Consider the following 19,051-nt stretch of genomic DNA (forward strand, 5'->3'; position numbering starts at 1 on the left):
GGGGGCTGCGTGACTCACAAATGAATTGACAAACCCCAACTCAGTCCTCACAACAAAAAGACGACGAACTGCAGGTGTCACAGTTCTGCTTTTTGAAATAGCATATTTGTTCTTTGATATGCACCTTCGACACACTCTACCAGCCTGCCTGCACCCTCTGGGGCCTCAGGTGCCTTGGGGACATGGGGAGACACTAGCTGCACCAGGTGGCAGGGCCCTAGGTCTGCACAAGGGCCACTGCCTTTGTTCCTGCCTACAGAGGCACGCTGATGCTGCCAGAACACCGCTTCTGCTTGGGCAGAGGCGCTGTGCCCCCATTTAAGAAAATCACCAGAGTGCCATGCAGCAGGTCTGGAAGTAATAAGAAGGCATGTGTGCATCACAGAGCAAAGTTAAGAGCCCGTCAGGAACTTCCTCCTGCTGTGGGGGAAGCTCAGGAGTCAGGATAGCCTGTAGCAGAACAGGGGACCCCCAACTGCCACTCTCTTTATGACAATCTCCCTCCCAATCAATCACACATGTGCTGTTTTTCAGTTGACAATGGTGGAAGGAGGAGGGGTTTACTCAGTGCTTCCAATGTAAAAAAAACAAGAAAAAATGAGCAATAATGCTCACTCCATCAATAAAAGTGGGAGCAGCACAGGGAGCAGCTTCCTGGCCCCTCACCTCACTGTAGCGGGAACCAAGGAACTGGGGGAAGGATGGCCGCAGGTACACAAGGTGCCACAATGTTTGGGGAGAGGCCCAGGGCAGGGCAGTGGCTCCTGTCTGTTCATCCCCTGGCTCAGATACAGGATGAGAGTTCAGGCTCTCTGCTCCCCACCCTAAGATTGCCCCCCAGGATCCTGGTGGGCTAAGCCAGCTGTACCCTAACTTCCATGCTCCAGGACCCCAAGCCTGGGCATTTGCACCACACTGAACAACAGGTGACTACTGTGTCACTCGACTCCCACTCAATTCGCCCTTCTGGGTGCAGGAGGGTGGGTGTGTGCTAAGATAGGCAAATGCTTCTATTTTCAAACTCAGCCGACTTTGCAGAACAGAAATTCACCCAAAGAACAGCCCATCTCCAGGCACTTTACTTGTAAGAGGCTGAGAGTAAAATGACATTTCTCCCTCTGCTGTAGGCAGGGTCCCGCCAGCTCTCCAGCACTCATTCTCAGGAGTCACGCCCAGCCTGACACAGACCCCGAAAGTGGGCGGGAAAGGCGGCTCCAGAGGCTGGCCAACAGTGCCGAAATCCTCCAGGCTCCTCGAGCTGGCAGTGAACCACTTGTCCCATTCTAGAACTTCATATGTACCCACTGATTATCTCTTTGAAATCATCGTGGGAACGGAATTAAAGTAGTTAACTTCAAGGCTGAGGTGCTAACCGCACGGCTCAACTGGAGAAGCCATTTTAAAAGTGGATCTTGTATGATAAACATGAGGTCGGGACCCATGTGGGTGAAGGACGACCACCCTGGTTTTGCCTCGTCCTGGCCTCTCAGAACACGGGGAGAGAGCCGAGCACACACCCGGCTGGCGACTCGGGGCTTCCTGCGTGACCACGTCCTGCCGTGGCAGCTCCCCTGGGATTGCTGAGGTGACCACTGAGCAGGCAGGCTGACCCAAGGGTGGGTGGCAACCAGAAAACTACCCCAAAAAACTCTCCCAGCCAGTCACCCTGTGTGGACTGATGTTCTCAGGAAAAAATGATTTCTTTCTTTTTTTTGAGAATTATCTGAATCACACAGGACGCAGGTTAAATAGTATCTTGTTTGCCTACGTTCATCACAAGGATTATGGGATGTGGGAAAGGAGCAAAAGGACCTCGTTAAGTGTGTGCATGGTTTTATTCTGGGGGTGAAAAGGCCATTAGCAGTAATAAAAGGACAATTAAATTGTGGAGAGGTTAAAGGTGACTGGCTGGTTAGCGGTGAAGGCGTGCTAGCTGGTGTCACCGGTGCTGCAGGAACCGCAAAGCAGGGCTGCACTTGCAGGAAGTGGCAAGGGTGGGGCCGGGCACAGGGTCCCACTATCTGTCGCTGTGCGGCAGGAGGCCCAATCACTGACACCCACACAGCCATTTCCTGCACTTGAAAAAAAATCTGTTTCTCCCTTTGCAAATCAACAACTTTTACCTAGAAACTCTTCAGCAGTGAGTTCTGACTGATCTCGATCGCTGCCCGTTGCAGAAAATACACACTGTTTACCTGGGGAGGTGTGTGCAGAGACTCCAACTGACAGGTTTCGGAGCTGTCTGATTTGCATCTGCCTGGAAGAAACCAATTCTCTCAACCCCAAACAGACACCTGCTGGTTACTCAATAGCTTGACAGACCTTTCTAGAAAAGACCTTCAGGCACAGCGAATTCGGTGCCAAAGCCCTGTGAGAGCCCCAAAGGGTGACACGACAGTCCCCAAGGGTGTACTTTCTGGCTGGGGTCAGGAGAGAACTGAGGATTTCAGGGTGACAGTACGACACCAGATCTCTCTCCTGGGAACTTCGGCAAGGCTCCCAGGGAGAGGGTCCCCCTGCTGTGACTGCACAGGCTGACACCTAAATATGTGTTTTTATCGCATGTCAAACTTCAATCAGGCTAAAAAGAACAAATTAAAAACAGTTGCCCCAGAATGTGAACACTGCAGCCTTTAGTGCATGCGAAACACCATGCATGACTCAGGCTCAAACATGAGTTTGGTCCTGTACAAGCGGCAACGCTTAGCTTTGCCAGAGGGGCCCCTGGAGCCCTCTTTGTAGTTCATACCACACTCTGCCTTTATTCAATGGCAAAAAGGTCTTGCTAACCTGCAGCCTGGTGGGGAGAAAGGATCCCCAATAACCCCTGTGCACACACAGCCTACTCCCGGTCTCTCTTGGTTAAAGAAGCCTACAGAAGGGGGTTCCCAGTCATGATCCTGTGCCCAGGGTGATGTGCATCACACACGTCACACTGTGGGTGATCACTGTGCTGGTACTCTATCCGCACAGGCACTTGCCCAGCCAGAGGTGGTCCTGTGCTCAGGCAGGAAAACTGAGGCTCAGCAAGGCTAAGACGCTTGCCCCAAACCCGAGGGAGATGAGCAGCAGGGCCAGAACTCGAACCCAGGGCTTCCCTCTAACACCTGTCCAGAAACACCTGCCTGGTCCAGCCGGCTCCCTGGGACCTAGCGACACAGGCAGCTCAGCAGCCAAGGGGAACAGCATCAGATTCGCCTGTCCTGGCTTCACACATGGCACCAACTTCAGGTGCAGAGACCCAGCAGGTGGTAGGGACCTGTGTGCCTCCTGGATGAGCCAGCCCTAGGTGGGAAAGCGGCGACCTCAGACCCGTGTCCTGTGCAGGGCAGCGAGGTTTTGGAAGAGCAGGCCCTGTCACCTTGGCTTCTGTGAGTGCAGGTATGAAGGTGTGTTTGGTTTGGAAGAAAAACCATCATCACTGGGCAGTCTGGACTATCCACTCTGCCTGCATCCACAGGGCCACAGAGCCCCTGGATCAGGGTGCCCACCCCACCTCCTCCCCACAGAGCCATGCTGGGATCACCCCCCTACCCCACCCCACGTAGGAAGGCCCTTGAGTGCAATCACACCCACATCGTATTCCCAGGTGAAGGTGGCCACCCCTCATGTTGGTCACGTGGCCTCGCAAAGCAAGAAAGGGTCCGGTCAGTGAGAAGGGCAGAAAAGCACATTCTCTTCTCTTACTTTCAGCCTGCTGGATTCTATCTACTTTTCTTTAAAAACAAAAACCAAAACCCCCCCCAACACTCGGACATACCCTTGGCTGCCTCCCATCCTAAGCAACTAAGAGAATAAGAGGGATGCCCCATGTTTCCATAATGAACACTTCAAGCAGGACTTCCCCCGCCACTTATCTGCTGACCTGTCCTGCAAAACCCAGGTAACCACCAGGCTGTGCCCGGTTTAAGCAGCCTTGCTCCATGCGGTGGGCAGTTGGGACTTAAGTCCCTCAACCAGAAAAGCAGCAAGGGGCAGACACCTTCCTCTGCATCTCCAAACTGTCTGACATTTGCCCTGAAATGCAGCTCATAAGAAAGTCAACTACTGGGCTGATGTCGAGTTCTGCAGCTAGTGTTAGAGGTTAGTATGCAATCACAGCAAAACGCCAGCGGAAGCACTCAAACACAACCACCACAGGAATGTACCTACCACCAAGTAGCGTATACAGTGCGGAGCTTTTCTGTTCTGCCATTGCTTCTAGGTAAAGGAATCAGACAAGGCATTTAGGCCTCTAAGCAGACACATCATGGCTGGTCACAGAGTAAACACTGCACGTGAGCTGACGGTTTTCCAGAGCACCTTGAACCTCACAGTGTGATTCTCATCACAGCTGTCTATGGGGGTGGGAGGCCTGGTGGGCAGTGGCGGGGGAGAGGAGGTAGGTCAGCAGGTCTGGGGCTGCCCTTGCTGCCACCTCGATGCATGATTTTGGGTGGTCCATGTGGTGTCTCTCACTTCCCTTTCCATTCATGGTAAGTAAAGGGCATCACAATGCCTGCCCTGACTTACTTCCAGGTCCTGGTAGGGTCCGGAGAGGTAACAGTAGAGTGAAAGCTCCCTACAGGTCTGTTGATGTGAACAGGCTATCTGGGGCACCTTACAGGCCAAGGCAGAGTGCGGGTGTGGCAGCCCAAAGCCACGAACAAAGGCAGCCTAAGACCTGGGGATACCGGCCCAGACGTCCCAAGGCATGGAGAGCTCTCTAAAAAGCCCACTCTGAAATCAGCTCCAGGGGGCTCACCATGCCCTGGTTTCTAAGTTCATGGCACACGGGGAAAAAAGCCAAGATGGGGGAGGGGGGCAGACTCGCAGATGGAGACCTGAGGGAAGGAACAGTGAGGGCAAGTTCAATGCAGAGCCAGCACTGATTCAGGGAAAGGCAGGAGGTGGGATGAGAGTCTCCAAGGAACCCTGAGAATGAAGCTCGCACTTGCCAGCAGGTAAGGGCAGCAGCTCCTCCCCAAGGTCCCATAACTGCTGCAATGCTCTGCAGGTGTGCACCTATGCAGTACACACACCAGGGTGGATGGATGTGAATATGCGCCCATGTGTACAAGCAGTATGTGAACACATGCACACATGTATAAGTGTGTGCCTGCATGTATGTGAGAACTTATGCATGTATGTGCACTGGCTCCTATCTTTGAGGCGAGTGAGGAGGCTCGAGGCCATTCCATCAGGTTGTCGTCGAGGGTCCCGAGAGCTGCTCCCTCTGTCTAAGGCACATGCAGCCTCTCAGAGATGGGAGGGAATTCCTCTGTTGTTTTTGCTTTTCTCCTCTGTGTTATGGTAAATGCCTTTGATGTGTGGCTGACGGAAGTGATCTCTTTATGCATCTGTTTCTGCTCACAGCTCACAGAAAATTGGTTATAAATCCACCAGGCCCATGGACAAACTTTCTCTGACACCTCATCCGCAAGCAGGGCAAACTGGGCTGTGCGAACAGGGTGCCCGTCCTTCTGAGAGAACGCCTTGGCCCCGATGACAGGGGAGTAAGGCAGTAAGTTATTAAGAATAACTTGTCCTCTGTTTGTCTCTACTGCCAAGTGCATTTCACGTAGGAAGTACAGGCAGCCTGGGAACGGGGACCACTCGTAACTACAGACTCAGGAAGCTGCAATGATGACACAAAGCGGAGCCCCGGGGCAGACTGAAGGGAAGGAGCAGGCTCAGGAGGGAAGGAGGAGGAGCAAGAGGCAGGACCAAGGGAGCGCCACAGTCTATAGTGTGGGTGAGGCTTTGCCTGAAGACCCGGGAATGAAAGACGCATGCTGGCCAGGGGGCTGAGGACCTTGGGGTGGGATGGGTAAAGGGGCTAGGCAACTGCAGTGAGTCCCTCCTCGGCTTTCCAGTTGGTGCCTGGTCTGTGGGCCTATGATTAGCACATAGAGGACTCGCACATGACTTAAAAGTATCCAGAATCATCAGAGGGAACCAGGGCCAAGGCTGAGTAAGACGGCAGAACCAGCCACAGTCAGGCAAGGTGGGGCCTGCAGGAAACCCCTTGCTGGGAGCCACCTGCTGAGATGCCGGGTGGGAGTGGAGGAGATCGGCCTCCTCTGTCAGGCACAGCCAAGGAAGACCCCCTCGCCCTGATGCCCCATCCTGAATCCTTAAGCAGTCTGGAGATAATAGATTGAGGGGGCAGGCTCAGCTGCTGTCTGTGCCTCTGGACCACCCTAAGCCAACTTGGGAAAAGCTCACTGAGGTGGGAGGCCAGAGGGACCACAGAGCCCCGACCACATGCTCAGCCAGGGGCTGTGTGGCATGTCTGCTGGCATCAAGGAGAGCCCTGAGCCCTGGGTCTTTGGGAGACCATCCTGAGCCCTGGACAGAACCTGGCCCACAGGATGCCGTGAGAGGCGTGCTCTAAGCACACACCACGAGCAGACCAAGGCAAATGGGCAGAGGGGAGACCCTCTTGTTCCGTGTGCAAACCTCACAGCAAAGCTCTACTCTGGGCCCTCAGTCCCCCACTGTCCTATGACGGTGGGTGGGTGGGTGGCGGCGAGAGAAGAAAGTGTACTGACCGCTGGGCGGTTTAGGCCGTGGAGGAGCAGGTTTCTTCGGAGGCAGAGCGGGAGTGTCCTGTTTACTTTTAAAGGGGTCCTCGGAGAATCCTGCCCCTCCAAAGGAGGAGGTGAAAGGACCAGAAGGTGGGGGCTGTAAGAAAGGACACGAAAGAGAGGCAAAAATAACTGTTAACATGGAGCAGCGGACGTTCACCGAGCCAGCACAAGTACCGAGCACCTGATGAGGCCCCCACCCTTGGGGTTGTGCAGCTCAGCCCCCACTAGGGCCTGGGGTCTCTTACAAGCCCTCACTTTGCTCCATCCTCAATAGCCGGGGTCCCCTGGCCTGTGAGGGGAATGCCAGCAAGAACACAGAGCAGGTGAGAGCAGCCTTGTCCCATGATGGGCTCGTTATGAGAAGGTGCTCCCTGCCACACACACCATTATGCCTGCACAGGGACATCTTTCCTGACTCCACGGTCCCCTGAGCCTCCTGCTCAAGCCTCAGAAATATGCCCCACTTTCACATCCTTCATTAACTGACAGGCAGCTCTGGGCAAGGGTCAGAAGCACACCAGACCCTCTCTGTGCCCCCCAGGGCCAGTGCCCACCTAGTGACTCAGGTCAGAGCCCACACTTAAACACCTGGCCCACCTCCACCCCCATCAGCAGGGACAAGACTGCCTCTATGGGGCTCTTATCACCTCTGGCCTGGACCCTCCCCAGCCTCTGCCAAGTCTGCTCTCACCAGCAAACTGTTCCACTGTCTCAAACCCAAATTAGACCTTGTCTCCTCAGCAAAAGACCTGTGCATGGAAGATGGGCAGGTGGGTGAATGGGAAGATGATAGGTAGAGATGACAGGTAGGTAGGTGTATTTAAATGAAGATGACAGGTAGACAGAAATGACAGGTAGGCAGGTAGATGGCAGTTAGGGTGACAGGTAATTGGGTAGGTAGGTAGGTGGGAGAAATGACCGGTAGGTGAGTAGGCAGGTAGATAAGCAGAGATAACAGGTACATGGGTAGGCAGGTAGCACTGCATTGCCCCAGCCCACAGGTAACCTCCAAGCACTCTTCATCCCATCCCCACTGCCTAATTCTCTGGTTTCATCTCTGCTGACTCCTTTTTTCCATTCCTCCTGAGACTCCCTGGTCCCTGGAACTCCTTGGGCCCCATCACTGGGCCCCTGTGCACACAGGGAGCTTAGCTCACCCAGTCTGACACCGGAACGCCTCTGCTTCATTGGAGACTGGCTGGACATCAGTGCCACCCCCAGAACTCCCCCGACACTCCTTCCTGCCAGCTGTGTCTGTAGACAGCCACCATGCTGAAAGGCTTCCAGCCCCATCCCACCTGACTGGGTGGCCTGGAGGGCAAGCTTGAGTTCCCCCTTTCTCTGAATCTGCTGTGAGTGAGTGCAGGTGATGGGGACAATGCCAGCTGGCCGAGCCCACCACAGCAGTGACCATTGAGTGCACCCCCACCTCTAGCACCAGCACAGCACACCTCCACCGATGGATGGGTGGGTGGCCGCTGACAGGCCGGCTTGTGTCTCGTGACGGGCCCCCCAAAGGAGAAGATCACTTTCTATGGGTGTGGGCACCACTTTCACTAAAATAGAAAATAACTAGAAAAAAGTAGAGCACGGAGATCTATAGCTATCGTTTCACTTTCCAGTTTGTTACCCATGGTCAACTGCAGCCTAAAAATATTAAATACAAAATTCCAGAAATAAGCCATGTTTAAGTTTTAAATCATACACCCTTCTGAGTAGTGTAAATCATCCCTCCGTCGGGCATCTCCACGCTCTAGATGCTCCCTGCAGGAAACCCTAGCTAGCCAACCCTAGTGGCTGCCAACCCTAGTGGCTGTCTCGGTGGCCAGACCGACTGTCACTGCATCATAGCACTTGTGCTCAGGTCAACTTTATTTTACTTGACAATGGCCACAAAGCACAAGAGTAGTGATACAGGCAATTTGGATGTGACCAGAGAAGCTGTAAAGTGCTCCCTTTATGTGAAAAGGTGTGTATTTATAGGAACAAACACACAATCTACAGGGTCCAGTGCTGTGACGGTTTCAGACATCCACCTGAAAGCATGCCCTGTGGTAAGGACGCATTACTGTAGTAGAAACAAAAGGAATTAGTGGAAACAGGGGAAGTCACTAACATGTTCCTCAAAGCAAATGCAAGGAGTGGTGGGGCAGAACAGGGTGGGCTACACACAGCAGGAGATGGAGGCAAAAAGGGCACTTTTAATTCTCTCCCCAGGAGGGCAGGCCCAGGGGCAGAAAACAAAGCACACTGGTGGAACTGTCTTGGATGAGCTGGACCCAGCAAACCAATGGAGGAGCAGAGAGAGGGCCTGCCTCCAGCCACCATGTGTTGTGCGGCTGCCCCTCCCCCGGGGCCATCACAGGGACAAGGGCTCAGCCTCCTCTCTCTCTGGTATCTAGTCACAGCCATTAGTCCCAGGCAGGGGAGAGGCTTCTGCACACTCAGCGGACCCCACTGGACACCCTGTTCCTACCCCCAACATTCTGATGCTGCCTGTGTAGGAGACGCTGATTCTATGTTGATCTTCTCACACCATCTTCCCAACGACCTGGGGAGGGAATCCTACTATCAACACTTCTGTTTTATACACAGGGAAACTGAGGCACAGAGAGAAGATGCAGACTGCCAGTCCACGGCACCTCACTGGTGGAGTCAGGGTGGGAACCCACGACATCTGCTTCCCAGGACTGGACTCCTGGGCCCTGCCCTAGGCTGCTGGCAGTCTGCCCCCCCCCCCCCCACCGCCCCCATGGTAGGTCTTGGACCACATTCTGGGCAGAGTGTCCCTGTCCTCAGGCTTGTGAAGGAGACACACGTGGATACAGGCAAGAGGTAGAGCAGGCCAAGCGGTCAGTGGGTAGAAGGCCCCAAGGAAGATGGGGATCTGCAACTCCCCCAGGTTCATTTCTCTCCCAAAACCACCCTAGTTCCAGGTGTGCGGGGCTGCCAGGGCTGAGGCAGGGCACACTCCCTCCTCCACAGCTGCTGCTCTCCTCTCTCAGGCTCTATGGTCACTTGTTCTTTTAGATAAGAAAGTCAGGGAGTTTGCTGCCAAAATCTGCTGCTCGAGTTTCTGGAACGTGTACTTGGACAGGCTACAAAACACAGTGTCGGGATGGAGTCTGGAAGCCCAGCCCTGCCACCTACTAACAGCCTCAGGGCCTCAGTCACCTCATCTGTGAAAATGACAATAATGACGGGCCTCAGCTCACAGGGCTGTGGCCAGAACACGACAAGGTCATGCATCTATCTCTTCAGCTGGCTCTCAGACAAAATCGGCATAAAGACAGCATGGCTATTAACATGCCAAAGATGGGGATGTGATTAGAATTCTTTCTCATGCCACAGAATCTGCAAACAGCCCATCAGCTCCTGACACTTGGCCGTTCCCTATTATCCACACGGTCTTTCCTGGAGGCGGCAGCATGAGAGAACTAGGGCGCAGTGGTGACCTGGAGCTTAGCTTTAGAACAGGTGGTTTAGGGTCTATTGTCTGGGAAAGAACACTGGGGTAGGGGCAGAGGAGACGGAGAGGGAACACTGGTGCTTCTGCCTGTCAGTCACAGAACACGCCCCAGCCTGTGGCTCCCACACTCCCACCGGACCTGAGACAGTCCGGGCAGGGATCGAGACTGTTTCCCGAGCAGAGAAGCAGCATGATGGGCCCTGAGGCCCCCAAGCAGACCCCACTTCTGGTCCCAAGTACTGGCAATGTCTCAGCTCTGGGGAAAGGGCGCAAAGGGACACCTGGAGCTCTCTGGACAGAAACCCCATCTCTGCGTGCAGAGCCCCCTGGTCCACTTGGCCCGTGTGCCGGGATGACTCTCACAGCTGGAGCTGCCACTGGCCAGACAGACTCTCCACCCCTCTGCTTCAGAGAGCCCGGCGGCCTGCTCCCACGTGAAAGGGTTCCAACCGTAAATGCCTGGGACGCCCACAGCAGCGAACTGTATCACTTCTGACACCGAAAAGCCTGTGTCATTTCCGAATCCCAATTTTCACAACTTCAAGTTTCCCAAGAAGCTTCTTCTGGAACCTGACCTTTCCATCTCAGGCTTCAACTTCAGGGAAAGTCACTATCTTTAGAAGGTTTCAGTAAGCCGGCAGGGGCTCTCGGAGCTGACCCACAGTGAAGTTGCTCAAAAAAAGACAGGAAAACTACTATGAGAAAAGCAGCTCTAAAAAAAATGTATTTGGAAAAGGGGTGAAAAAAAGCCCTACATAGAAATACCTAGTAAGAAAAGAAAGAAAAACTGGAAACAGGCTGACAACCAGCCAGGTATTTCACAGATGGCCTTTCTGCAGGAGAGCCGGGTGAAATAATTAACCTAGGGTTTGTTTTTATTCTCAGATGTTCCCTGAAATCTATTTGGGGAATTTGTTTTGAAAGCAAGGCAACATAAGCTTGGTACTGTCTAGAAAACTCTCCTTGGGTCTGGGGGCACTCAGCTAGGAAAGCAGCCCAGAGGGACCCCCACAGGGATCGCCTGGAGGCACACCCCCCGCTACCACCTTCCTGCAGCCACGCAGAGGGTGAGCAACCCTGCTCACATGGGGAAAAGTTGGCAATGTAAAAAAAACAAGAAGAAAAAAAAAAAAACCCACCACCTCTTGTCACTTTACTTTCGTTTCCCTCAGCATTTTATTTATATACATGATGTTCTTGAAAAACAGAAAGAGAACCAAAAGGGAAACACAGACCTACAAGGTTAGGGCTTGGTATTTGGAAGGACCAGTGGCACGAGATCAGGAGCGGACGGGACCGTGGAAACAAAACAATGGGGCACTGCAGACAGATTTTCCATGACCCCATCCAACTCCGTCCCACACAGCGCTGCCAACAGGAAGGGGCGCTGGCTGTGGAGTCGTCAGTGCACGTGTGTGTGCAGCCTGATAGGGACAAGGGAACAGGGAGCGGGGAACAGGGCTATTAAAAGGGAAAGTGCAACTGCAGGTAGAATGGGAAGAAAGACTGAAGGGCTCAGGCTCGGGACTGCCTGGCTCTCGGGTCTTTGCAGAGTCTGCCTGGAGGAGGGCAGGGTGGCAGTGCCTGCCATTGGGACCCCCAGGCTGGCCGTCCTGCCTTGGCCCTCAGAGTCCACATAGCCTCTACTCAGACACTTCTTGAAATAGCGGCGCCCCTTGTGCACTCATCCTTGCCCTAATCAGACCGCTGCTAGCTCTCACTCCCTCTGCCTCTGGGGCACGCCTCCTATAGGGAGATGACCCACCAGACAGCTAGAGAATCCAATGCAAACCCATCCTTGGGAATGGCTGCCACCATGTGGTAGGTTTTCTGATTTCAGGAGATGCTTTCCCATCCCCTAAGCCCGGACAGACGCTGAAGGCACTTAGCTCCGCTCAAGGAGTGCAGGCACATGTCACAGCTGCTAAGCAACAGGCAAATGTGAGGAATAAGCACCTGGTGCCTTTCGGCCAATCCCAGACAACACCCCAACTGTCAGGGTCACAGTGTTTCCATATGAGGAATGGAGGGACACTCCCTCCAGTCACTGGGAGAAAAAAGGCTACAACACCAGCACCTCTGGACTCCCTCCGGGAGTGGCCAATGGGCACATAGCTCTGCCTCTTCCAGAAGCTGGATTTGCTACGTTGACAGTTAGGCTTGCGCGCTTCTTTGAAAACCTAAACAGAATTTCAAATGCTTCTCGGAAGCTACATACCACAATCACACATCGCTAACCACAAGCGCTCAGTGCCCAGACAATGTGTGCCCCTAGGGCTGAATGAACATGGAGCAAGCAAGCAGGATGCCCCAAGGAGCTGGCGTGGTGGGGGTACCTGTGGGGATGAGTAGGGTGCTCCTTGCTGTGGCTGCATGGCTCCCACATCCCCCAGGGGCTCCCTCCCCAGCCCCTTTGCACCACCTAGCTGTGAGCCTTCCCCAACTACGAAGTAAGATCCACTGAGAACGTATTCTGCTTGTGGCCATCTCCCAACCCAGGGATCAATGGTACCTGGGAGGAGGAGGAGGAATGAATGCAGAAAGCAGGGTTCTACTGCTCTGTGGCCATAGTCTATATTGCATGAGGCTCTTTCTCTTTGAGAGACCCACTCCCCTACCTGCCTGGGGGACTGCCAAGGAGAATACACATGGGTGACTGAAACAGGGTATTCAAGGCCACATGCCCATAATTAAAACGAAGGGACTTTCCAAGTGTTATAAAAATAACAGAAGACCCTCAGCCTGTTGCCTTTCCCATTTGCCAAGGCCCATGTTTTTGACTTCCTAGAGGTTTCTTCTGGAATTTACTTCATTAATCATGGGCTTCTACTGCTAGTTCTGAATCTGTCCATTCTGAACATAATCTACTGATTGCTTGCTCTGGTAAAAGATGCCGCTCTAACCACACCTCTCCCCCATGCCCCTTTCAGCAGCACCCTGACGCTGTCTAGGTATGGCCATAGTCAGTTAACATACCCAGAACCGCACAGATACAACTGCCCAGCCTGACAATGGCACAAATGTCATCTTTCTTGAACAGTTTACTTTTTACACGTGGATTTATTCACTGAGCTCTCACTTCCCAAACCCTCTGGGGTTCTGTCCAAAAGCAACTCCAAACACTCAGCCCACTTTTTCCAGACACCTCCCGACTGCCAGCCTGAAGCCCCCGGTTGAGGGCTCGGGCAGTTTAGCTCCGAGGAAGGGAAATGGGTCTGACCACAGTCACAGGCACTTTCTAGACCCTGTCCGCTGACTCACAGCCTCGCGTGAGGGCACATTTCAGAGTTTGACAGGTACAAAGGAAATACACATGTGGCATCAACAACTCCGCCTGGCAGCCATGACAAGACCACAACAAGAGGCACAAGGACCTTGGCAGAGGCACGGGTACTCCACGAGAGGGGCTTTACCTTGGACATCTGGCTGAAGTCGGCAAAGCCCTCAGCACTATTGAAGGACCCACTTCCGAAGGGGTCTAAAGTTCCAAAGGGACCTGCAAGCATCACCAACATAGGCAGAGTTACCAGACATCCCAGAACACGCCTCCTGGGGTCAAGGGGAAGTGTTGACTCTCGCTACTCAACAGCTCAGGAAGCAGGAGATTCAGGAGGTCACATTTGTTTGCTGGGGTCATGCATCTGGACGGGATGGTGCCTGCGGTCCCACTGGTTCAGGAGGGGAGAAGGAGGGAGAAGAGGGCCACTCGACAGTAACCCACCACCCACAGGACTGATATGGGGCAGTCACCTGTGGGTAGAGCTTTTTGCTGAGCTTTCTCTTTGGTGGGGAGATTTGCCTGGAATAAACCCCATGTCCACCTATGATACCAAATTCTGCAACCAACAAGCAAGCTGCCAGGCCAGGCACCAGGACCAGGTGGGGCCTATTCCCAAAAGCAAGGTGGAGTCTGCAAATGCTCCCGTCCCTCAAGGTACAAGCCAGTACCCTTGATCAAACTTTGGATACTTTTACAAAAAAATTCCAAAGTACAAACCAAAGATTTATACAGAGGAATGAGTAAAGAGGAACTCATAATATTGGTGTTATTACTGAATTAATTCCTACTGCTAAGCTTCCTTTTCAGAGAGATGCCAGCACTTACTTGGGAAGATGAGCACCTGGGGGGATTCTGGTTGAACTACCTCAGGCAAGGGTCTGGGTATCACTGACTAATGACATAAACGCTGAGGACACACCAATTTTGGAAATGAAATAAGTAACAACTGGGTGGGCTCCTTCCACTGCCTGAGGAAGAGTCAGAAGGACAATAAGCCATCAGTCTCACCTGATCCTTTTGAGGAGACACTGGAGGATGAAAAGGGGTCACTGGATTCAAAGGGGTCGAGCTGAGTGAAAGGAGAAAGGAAAGAGTGAAAAGCAGTTTGTTTGTTGCACTGCCCATTCATTCAAATTTTCCTGATGTCTACACGCACTGTATCTGGTACTGGGTCTTGAGGAAGATAAAACCATTAAAACTAAACCCTGAACAAAATAAATGACAACCTGAAGGCTCAGGACGTGAACCAAAGCAGTAAGGCTTTGGAGGAAAATTCAAATGTGGCAGAAAAAAATAGTACAGCTGACCCTTGCACAACGTGTTAGGGGCAATGACCCCCCCCCACACACACACACAGTTGAAAATCAGCATATGAATACAGTCTACTTTCCACATATGCCAATCCCGACCATAGTTGACCCACAAACAATTTATAAATGAAATAGGTGGACCCACATACTGTACAAGGTTGAGTTTTGCATTTTGACAGCTATAGTGTGAAGGTATAGGAAGGCTAAGACTTCAATAAAAACAAAGTCATCTTTCTGGCCTGAAGACCAGGGGGATGAAGGCCTAGGGACAACCACACCCATGGAGAAGGGGCAGGGATCCAGGAAGGAAAGAAAGAGCACGGAAGCCCCAGATTCCACGATCAGCTCTGCCCAAGTCTCAGGCTTAACCCTGCAGTCAGAGCAATCTACAGCTAAGGCCAGAGGGAAGGAACCACCGGTAAGAGACGGGGAATTTGAAGCGTGAGTCTCACTGAGTTAATGGCCTAGTGAAACAAAACCACTCAGGCTCTTTGGAGGAATGTAACAGAACCCAGTGTCCACAACAAAGCACCCATGATGCACAGGGAAAAGTTTCCAAATGATTCAATATACAAGAACCAGAAAAATGTAGCCAGTTCTCAAGGGAAAAAACAATCAATAGAGCCAATCTCAGATGATCCAGAGGTTGGAATTCTCAGATGACGACAACTTTAAAGCAGTGATAACTGTGCTCAATGAGATAAAAATATGCTCAAATAAAAAGATAGGGAGATCTTGGCAGAGACACAGAAGCTCTACAAAAAGAAACAAATGAAAAATCTAAAACTGAAAAGTGTAACATCTGAAATAACTTCACTAGGTTGGCTGAACAACAAATAGCAGAAAAAAAAGTGAATGAAGTTGAAGACAGATCAGTAGAAATTCCCAATCTGAAAGAAAAAGAAAAAAATGACAAGAAAGCAGGGCTTCGAGACCTTGTGGGAACGTTAGCAAAAGGTCTTAATGTGTAACCATAAGCCTGCAAAGAAAGGAGAGAGAGACAACAAGTATAAAAAGAAAATATTCAAAGAAATAATGGCTGAAAACTTGCTAAATTTGGTGAAAGACATAATTTACAGACATAAAAACCTCAGCAAATCGCAGACAGCATACATACAAAGAAAACCACATCCAGAGACTTCATGGTCAAACTAACGAAAAGCAAAGATAAAGAGAGGCTCTTCAAAGCAGCCAGAGAAAACAACACATTGCATCAAGGGGGACAACTGCCAGAACACTGACAATGCAACGCCAGAGACAGTGAATGCCAGAAGGCCAAGAACAACGTCCAAAGAGTGCCAAAAGGAAAAACTACTACCAGGCCGGACACAGAGGCCCTTACAGAATGTCAACAAAGCAGACCAGTATTACCAGAAATGCCAAGGGAAGTTCTTCCAGCTAAAGGAAAATGAAAATGGAGGAAAAATCAGATTTTGAGAAAAGAATGAAGAGTGTTAAAGATGGTAAATCTATAGGTAAAAAAAAAAGCACTTTCCTTCTCTTTAATGAACTTTAAAGTTTCTTTAAAAAATACAATGGGTTACAAGAAAAATTGTAATACTGTCTTACAGAGTTTATAATACACATAGATGCTTTACACTCACAGGACAGCTATAACGTAAGAGGTGGTGCTTGTTGAGGGGAGCTGGATAAATGAACCTATGTGATTGAAAGTTTTCAACATTTTACATTAATTATAATATTAACTTCAAGTAGCCTATGAAAAAATTAAGAGCGTATATTGTTAATTCCTAAAAAATAATGAAAAGAGGTGTAATTAAAAGGCCAATAAGTATAAGAAAATTAAATTTTAGAAGATACTCAAATAATCCAAAAGAAGGTAGGAAAGGGAGAACAGAAGTACAAAACAAAGAGGATTCAAAGCAAGCAAATAATAAAATACTAAATTTAAATCCAACCATACCAATAATTACATCAAATGTTAAGGGATTACACATTCCATTTAGAAGGCGGAGATTTTCGGGCTGGAGAGAAAAGCAAGTCCCAACTACATATTGAACTCAAAAGGCACCCTTCATATATAAACAAACATCAAATAAGTTGAAGGTAAATGAGTGCAAAAACATACATGATGCAAAGAGTAAGCTAAAGGAGGACAAAGTGGCTACTTTAAATGTGTGACAAAATAGATTTCAAGACAAAGATATAACCAGAGGAAAAAAAGAAACCCTTTATAATGATAAAAAGATCACTGCATCAGACAACAATCATGCATGTATAGGCACTTGACAAAGTCTCAAAATATATGAAGAAAAAATACACACACACACACACACACACCCTGAACAACACTATCAACCGCTTTGACCTAACTGGCTTTTATACCATGACACCCAATACCTGTGGACATTCTCCCCAACTGCATGCAATATGTTCACCAAGACCAGAAAACAAGTCTCATTAAATTTAAAAGAACTGAAAACATTCAAGTATGTTCTCTAATAACAAACAGGTATTAATTAGAAATTAACGTTATAAGATACCTAATGAAAACAAGCCAAGTATCTGGAAACAAAACAATGTACTTAAAATAATCCATGGCTCAACAGAGAAATCACAAGGGAAACTAGAAAATATCTCAAACTGAAAAACAATGAAGATACAACCTATCATAATATGTGGAATGCAAGCTAAAGCAGTGCTGAGAGATGTGCAGCTTTAAATACATTAGAAAAGTTCTAAAATCAATGGCCTAAAGATGGATTAGAAATAGAAAAGCACAGTAGGAAGAGAGTAATAAAGAGCAAAAATCAGTGAAACAGAAAAACAGAACATTAACAAAGCCAAAAGTTAGTTTGTGGAAAAGGTAACAAACTGAGTAAAAAGGAGATGCCGTGAGAGGTCCTACAGATAGAAATGTTACAGATGAACCCGGCCTTCAGGGGACGAGGGGTCTGGCGCTGCAGACAGACAGGTCCATGAAGAAGACAGCCAGGGGATGTACGAGGTGGGCGCAGAGAGGCGGCCTAGCGGCCTAGAACACTAAGGGAGGCTACAAACCACCCTCACATAGTCACAAAAATTCTCTCCTCAATAACAAAATGTCACTTTTGCTTTTTAAGTCCAGGTTGCCATCAATTTAACACAGTCTGTTGGATCTAATGTTGTGCAACACATGGGTTATTAGATGCTAGGGGTGGGTACACGATGCCACACACATAAATGTAGTCAGGCCGCAGGTCTGGACGTTCCTCCTGCCGTGACTGGGACCCACTGGGGCAGACTGACCCCAGTGTCACTACCAGTGCTGTGCACTAGGAAGACAGCAGAGGTGGTCATGTACAGACTGGGGTGGTGTGTGGAAGTATGGCACTTCAGTCTGCTCTTTGGTGGGGGGCAGAGCAGCAGTGGGGGCAGGGGCAGAGCAGAGATCCCTGCAGGCACCTGAGCCCAAAGGGGCATGGAAAGGGACAAACAAATGCATGCTGTTGGAGACCCAGCTGCCTCCTGACTAGGACTCCCTCAACCAGTGGCTGTGACAGCCTGCTTCACAGGACGATCCTGGCAGGGACCCACAGGAACAGCCACTCGGCCTCCCAGTAATGAGAGCTGGCCCATGACAGAACTCCTAAAGAACCACCCAGCCTCACACAGCCCGCAGTCATCAGGCTGAGCAAGCACAGTTCAAATGATGGAGTCCTGACTCAACCCGAGGGAGGACAAGGATGGGCTGCCTTCACACATGCACAGGGCACACACAGGTTGCGCCTCTGCCTTCCTGCATCACTCACCTTTGAAGATAAGGAAGGGTTTTTCGTGAATGGGTCTGAGGTAAATGGGTCATTCTTTGTCTGTTTCTTAAAGAAGTCATCGGGGGCAGAGCCACTGAACGGGTCGCTTTCTTTGAAAGGATCTCCTCCAAATGGATCTAGAAAGTGTTTTTGGAAAGTGAGGAAAAGAATGTGCCGTGAATAAAATGTTTAGTGAAAGAAGCTAAACATGAAAGAACACATAACTGACTGATGCCATTCAGGTGAAATTCTAGAAAAGCTACAAACCACAGCGACAGAGAGCAGGTCAGTGGCTGACAGGGACCTGGGGGCTGGAGGAGGGCCCCAGCAGGGAGCCTTTCGGGGCGACAAAAACATCCGTCCTCCCACGTGACTGTGCTCTCTCGTCCAAACTCATCTCGTGACACGCTTACAACTGCTGAATTTTGTTGTGTATAAGTTACACCTCTCAATAAAGCCGACTTTTGAAGGAATAAAAATAAACCATGTGGGCAAATCCACAGAAACAGAAAAGGAGATCAGTGGTTGCCAGGGCCTAGTGGGGAGAACATGGGGAGTGGCTGCCAGTGGGGAAAAGGCCTTCACCCTTGTGGGGTGATCACAATATTCGGAAACTAGACAACTGTGGTAGTTGTAGAATGTTGGGAATGTACTAAATGCTAGTGAAT

The 19,051-nt window shown here is 50.6% G+C and overlaps 1 protein-coding gene across 10 annotated transcripts in view; it reads right to left on the reverse strand.

Annotated features, from left to right (window-relative positions):
- The window catches only part of EPS15L1 (epidermal growth factor receptor pathway substrate 15 like 1), a 93,315-nt gene that overhangs the window by 11,282 nt on the left and 62,982 nt on the right, over nucleotides 1–19,051 (reverse strand). For 5 of the 10 annotated variants that reach the window (XM_045853005.1, XM_045853003.1, XM_045853009.1 and 2 more), the window contains 5 exons: nucleotides 18,384–18,520; nucleotides 14,330–14,390; nucleotides 13,455–13,537; nucleotides 6,534–6,666; nucleotides 4,153–4,200 (listed from right to left, as the gene is read on the reverse strand). In XM_045853005.1, the coding sequence (XP_045708961.1) occupies nucleotides 4,153–4,200; nucleotides 6,534–6,666; nucleotides 13,455–13,537; nucleotides 14,330–14,390; nucleotides 18,384–18,520 (462 nt within the window). The remainder of the gene's footprint in view (nucleotides 1–4,152; nucleotides 4,201–6,533; nucleotides 6,667–13,454; nucleotides 13,538–14,329; nucleotides 14,391–18,383; nucleotides 18,521–19,051) is intronic. The other 5 variants (XM_045853006.1, XM_045853012.1, XM_045853007.1 and 2 more) reach the window with 4 other exon arrangements.

The sequence above is a fragment of the Phyllostomus hastatus genome, unplaced genomic scaffold (assembly GCF_019186645.2).
Source record: "Phyllostomus hastatus isolate PE091 unplaced genomic scaffold, TTU_PhHast_1.1 phas_contig_98, whole genome shotgun sequence".
Classification (NCBI taxonomy): Eukaryota; Metazoa; Chordata; class Mammalia; order Chiroptera; family Phyllostomidae; genus Phyllostomus; species Phyllostomus hastatus.